General features: G+C 33.9%; 1 protein-coding gene across 1 annotated transcript; it reads left to right on the top strand.

Annotated features, from left to right (window-relative positions):
• Positions 1-4,123: 4,123 nt before the first annotated feature.
• On the top strand, positions 4,124-4,591 carry LOC145045765 (uncharacterized). Its single transcript, XM_078994087.1, has one exon. The coding sequence runs from the start codon at positions 4,124-4,126 to the stop codon at positions 4,589-4,591; it is 468 nt and encodes a 155-aa protein (XP_078850213.1).
• Positions 4,592-6,410: the final 1,819 nt, after the last annotated feature.

Here is a 6,410-nt window from a genome sequence, read left to right on the forward strand (position 1 = left end):
TGAACTAAAACACCTTAAAATGAGTGTTTGGAGTGACCCGGGTGACATCTTCGGACGTGTAATGATGTGAGGGACTTGGGAAATGAGTTTACTCCTAAAGAGTGAACTTCCTAATGAGTTTTCGGCCATATATCCCCTACATACATGAGTTCACGGCCATGAACTCATGATTGGGTGGTTTCGACTGCTAAATGGCTTAAATGGACATGGGGAATGCTAGTATGGATTTTTCAAATGCCTTGGAATGAATTGTATGGACATATACACCATTTATGGGAGTTCACGGCTGTAAACATGGAGTTTACGGACCTAAACTCCCCCAATGTCAAACCAAATTTAATTTGTGGTGCTTAGGAAAATCACATGTGATTTTAACTAATTTTCCAAGCCTTTGTGTGAATTTAGGGCACCATGTAACACATAATTAGGAGTTTACAGTCTTGGAGCATGTGCTATGGTCGTAAACTCTCAAATGGAGAGTGTTTTATGTGTTTAAGGTCTCCAAACTATTTTTAGATGGTTCTAGGATTTATTCCAAGGCTATTGGTGAAGTTACAAGGCATTCTAACATGTTTAAAAGGGTTTACTCCCCATGTTTGAGGTGTTTACAGCCCAAGCACATACCATGGCCGTAAAATCTCATTTGTCCCTCAAAATTCATGTCTAGGGTGTTCTAAGTCCGGGTTTGTAAGCCTTAAGGTCATATCTAAGTCCCAATGTTGGTTTGGAAGGGTTAAATTGCTCAAAAACCCCAATATTATGTGTTTACGGCCCAAGCATGCTCCTTGAACGTAAACACATGTTCCAGGTACAAAATCACGATTTAAACACGGATTTGAAGGCCTAAGAGGTTGAATAACAAGTTAGGAAGGTTACCTCTATGATTTGAAGCCTTAAATCTATGTTTTTGGACCTTAATCTTGGATGAGGAGAGAGGTTAGAGAGAGAGTAGTGAGATGAAGCCAAAAGCTTCAAATGAAGGCTTAGAACACTTTATATAGTGTCTAAGTTTTGGATACGGTGGAATTCTACCCGATACCGGCATTAGACGGGGCTTTTGGTCGCACCCGATTAAGTTACCGTAACCCGATATGGTTGATTCTAGAAATGTTCCGATCACTAGAATGGGGTGTTAGAATGATTTCTAAATGCATTAGGACACCCATTAAGTCATATTAGATACATACAAATTAATGACTTAATTAAATGAAAAAATCGGAATCGGATTTGAAAACGACGATTGGTTGATCGAATTGGATTAGGAAAAGAGTTACAATCGATGATACAAAATTCCGGGTTGTTACATGCTGATTAAACGTATCGAGCTAATAACTAAACCATTAATAATGAGGACCAAAATTCCTATTTCTATTTCGGTCCATGCAATCTTACATGCTGGATCAATCACACGCATGAGACAAAGTTCATATCATATATATTCTCCCCTACAACTTGCTTTTGGTCAAGAGTCAACTATATCCTATTTTAGAATCTTTAGGTGTGCAGTATATGTCCACATTGCACCACCACAATGGACAAAAATGGTTCCTCAAAGAAGATTGGGAATATATTTTGGTAATAAGTCAGTCTCTATTATAAGATATCTTAAACAATTAATATGTGATGTTTTCACAGCATGCCTAGCTGATTGCCAATTTGATGAGGAAAATTTCTCATCACCAGGGGAAAACGAAGGTTCTAGAAAAGGACGCTTCATGGAATGATCCTTCTTTATCATATCTTGACCCTCGTACAAAACAATGTGAAATGGAAGTTCAAAAGAGAATGCATTTCCTAGAAATAGCAAATCAATTACTTGATGCATTTACTGACACAAAACGGGTGACTAAATCATATATACCATCTGTCAACATTCCCGCTCGAATTGAAATTCCACATGGACAATATGATGATAAAGTCACTCAAGAGTCTAAAACATGCTTGAAGCATGGAATGTCATTTTGTTCTAATGATAAGAACCAACGAAAAAAGAAAATGAGTGGAAAATGCACTAGATAATGAAGAAAGTGTTCTTGATGAAACTTGAATTATAAAAATTCCCCAAAAAAGGAGGATGTTGCACTAAATTATGGTCAAACGAATAGAATATGTGACCAAGATATAACTGACAATATAATTACAATATCTTTTTATTCAATTGCATATGATATTATGAATGATGATCCAGAACCTCAATCTGTCATTGAATGTGAAAGAAAAAAAGGTTGGGCTATGTGGAAGGAGGCTATGTAAGTTCAATTAAATTATCTTAACAAGAGAAAGGTTTTTGGAACCATTATCCTCACACCTGGAGTTATGAAACCATTAGGGTATAGATGGATGTTCTTACGAAAAAGAAATCAGAAAGACGAAATTGTAAGATACAATGTCAGGCTTGTTGCTCAAGGTTTTCAATGAAGCAATACTTCAAAGTTGAACTCTGATCTGAAATGATGTCATCCAAGGAGGATTATTGTAAATAATTGGATGACAACATTTTCTACCCTAATATCAAATGTGTAAGATTTATTTTCAACTCTTATAACAAATATGTTAAATATGAGTAAGAACTCATTGATTATGTCTAGTGATTTAATTAGTATAAATAACATCTATGTATATGTAAAACAGACACCAATTTGAATACCTTTATAAGTGATCAAATTCTCTCCAAATCTTTCTTATTTTTTCTTAAGATTTTTTTAGTTTAGTTTTATTAATTTTGTTTTACTTAGGTCAAATTTACAACACACACACACACACACACAGATATATATATATATATATATATATATATATATATATATATATATATATATATATATATATACATAGGAGACGGTTCACTTGAGATTTAAAAAAATAGAGATCTTGAGATTCAACATCAGCCACATATTTCTCATTTGCCGCTCTAACGCTCCAGTATACCGGCAGCAACGAGGTATGTCTAATCATCGATGGCGAGTCTATAATAATATACTATGTGGTTCACTAACCAAGTTTAATCGGGTCAGTTAAAATAAATTAGGTTCAACTAGAATGGTTCACCCAAAAAATAACAGTTTTAGCATGTATAAAAAATGGTGTTGAAAGGACTAAGCTCAAATAGTCATTCATTTTTTTAATAAAAGCAACTTATATTTGAAGTTAGTCGGTCTAAACAAGAAATGAATAGACTTTTGTGATACAAATGTGAAAGAAGAATCATTTATTTATAACAGAAAATTCTTTAACCATTTTTTTTCTTAGAGTCGATGTAAAACTCCTTAATCTCACTTATTATATGTCTTCTATTGTCTGTAATTTATATTTTTTTTCCTTTCTTTTTTTTACTAAACACATTAAGCTAGGCCCTTCAAAATATTTAAGGTATGTCTTAAATATTTTCTATATGTAACTTGTTATAAACATTTTAATTTTAGGTTGGTCAAGTGACCCACCTGCCCATAACATAACCTCACCACTGCTAATCATAAATGATTACAGGACAGATAGGTAAAATCATATATGATTATACATATTTATACATATATGCCTAATCATAAATGATTATAATTCACAAATTGAGTAAGCTTTTATGATTATGACATTTGGTGGCAGAAGAAGTGGTGGTGGCAGAGGTGGTTGTGGTATAAGTCTTTGCGGTATGGATAGGGTTTGGCTATGCATAGTGCCTACACAGCAAGGCCACCTACATGTAAACACCGCCTCAGGTGTGCGTAGGTGCCTTGTGGCGTGGGTGTGGCTAGGGACGAATACGCTCGATTTTATTGGTGCAACATTATTGACCGTTCCTTTTTTCTTTCTTTGACCGTTACCAACATAAAAAAAAATCAAACAAAACTTAACATACCTACATATACATACACAACATATAAATGAACACATTTCCCTTCACATCATAAACATATTTCTATTCCCTCTTTCAAACACACTTTCAAACATAGATATGAATAATTTTGCAGATTCGATTTCTTCTTCTTCATCCGATGATGATGATAGCTCTGATGAAGGTGACTTGGTGTTATAGATGTTGTTGTCTACGACACGAAATAGGGTGCAACAAAGAGGCGAAAGTTCAAATACCGAGAAAAGGCATAGAATTTCGATAGTTCGGGATCGTATGGCGGCACACGAGCTTTTCGTACGTGATTACTTTTCCCCTAATAATATGTATGACCTATCAAAATTTGAAGACCGATTTCGTATTAATAGAAATTTATTTTTACGTATTGCTAGAGATTTGGAAAACAATTATGAGTTTTTCCATTTGAGATGGGATGCAAGAGGTAAGCGTGGTTTTAGTACACTACAAAAATGCACAACAGCCCTTAGACAATTGGCATACGGCATAGCAGCAGATGCATCAAATGAGTATCTGAAAATGTCTGAGAGGATTGGACGAGAATGTGCTTATCTTTTTTGTGAGTATGTCATAGAGCTTTATGGTGACATATATTTGCAACATCCAACTAGAAATGATATCGAACAATTGTATGCCGCACATGAAGCTAAACATGGCTTACTATGTATGCTTGGCAGCATTGATTGTACACATTGGGAGTGGGAAAATTATCCCAATGCATGGTGAGGTCAATTCACACGAGGTGATCATGGCGTGCCGACTATTATACTAGAGGTCGTTGCATCACATGACCAATGGATTTCGCATGCATTCTTTGGTATGGCGGGGTCAAACAACGGCCTCAATGTGCTTGGAGCATCTCCAATATTTAATGATATTTTTTTTCCGGGTAAAGCACCAAACATGTCGTTCGTTGTGAATGAAAATCAATATAATTATGGGTATTACATTGGTGATGGGATATATCCGGAGTATGCTACATTTGTCAAGTCGTACTCATTTCCGGTCGATGAAAAACGAAAATCATTCAAGTTAGCACAAGAATCGTCAAGGAAGGATGTGGAATGGGCGTTTGGGGTCCTCAAACAAAAGTGACACATTATCAAACATCCAGCACGGTCGTGGGATAGGGCGAAATTGACGAAGGTGTTGACTGCTTGTGTTATTTTACATAATATTATAATTGAAGAAGAGGGTAAGGCTATTTGTATTTATAATCCGGAAGATATATACTTAACCCACCTGCAGTAATACAAGTCGGCAGCCCTGCATAATTCACACGACTTTTGGAAATACAAAACAATGAAACACGTCACAATTTACGTTATAATTCGACTGAGCATATATGGCAAAGGCAATTCCAGCAACACGGTGGCAATTACGACGATGGGGATGACGAAGAGGAGGACGACGAGTAATATTTTCTATGTTTTTTTTAGTAATTTAGGTTTTAAATAATTATGTTTTTTAAGTAATGTAGATTTTAAATTTCTGTTTTTTAAATTAATGTAAAAAAAATTACTATTTATGCTTTTATATTTTTTTAATAATTATTTTTTAAATTATTCTAATGTAAAAAAAATAAATAAATAAAAAGAAAAAATGTTGTGGAGTGGTGACCATTTCCAAGAGTTAGTGGGTTGGTAGTGGGTTTGTACTGGAGATGATGTAGCGCTGATGTGGCGTCACTTTTTGAGTAGGTTGTGTGTGACCATACCCCTTAGCCTAAGTGACGGAGGTAGAAGTGGTGGGGTTGGCTGGTATCAGAGGTGGTAGTAGTGGTGGTGGCGGTGGTGGTTGTGGTGGTGGGGATAGTGACAGATGAGAAAGGAACGGGTGACGCTACATAATCATTTATGATTATCACAGGTCTACCGCACCGATACACGGGAGAGTTAGAACGACAAATGTAAATTATATGGCTGACGTTAAATCTAAAGATCTCTTTATATTTATATTAAATCTCAATGGAAACTCTCTCTCTCTCTCTCTCTCTCTCTCTATATATATATATATATATATATATATATATATATATATATATATATATATATATATATATATATAAAAGATCGGGTGAGGACTCGTGAGGACATCTTTAAAAAATTGAAAAAAATATAATAAAAATACAAATCATAAAATCAAGCATACTATTACATCAGAGAGAAAAAAAAATAGTAAAAAAATTTAGATCATTAAAACTGAAACATTATCATTTTTATGATCCATGATTCAATTTTTATGATGCAAAAAAATTTTCAATTTTTTTTCTCCCGGATATAGTACTATACCCAATTTTATGAATTGTATTTTTTTTTTAAATTCAATTTTTTAAGGTGTTTTCACCGCATAGAGAATACTCACTGGAACCGGATATATATATATATATATATATATATATATATATATATATATATATATATATATATATATATATATATATATATATATAAGATAATTTGAGATCATGCTAATTTTGTGAGACCGTGAAACCAAATCTAAAAATAATTTTAAAATGCAAAATAAAAGGAAAATTCAAAAATTC

This window comes from Lactuca saligna, chromosome 5 (genome assembly GCF_052625555.1).
Source record: "Lactuca saligna cultivar CGN05327 chromosome 5, ASM5262555v1, whole genome shotgun sequence".
Lineage (NCBI taxonomy): Eukaryota > Viridiplantae > Streptophyta > Magnoliopsida > Asterales > Asteraceae > Lactuca > Lactuca saligna.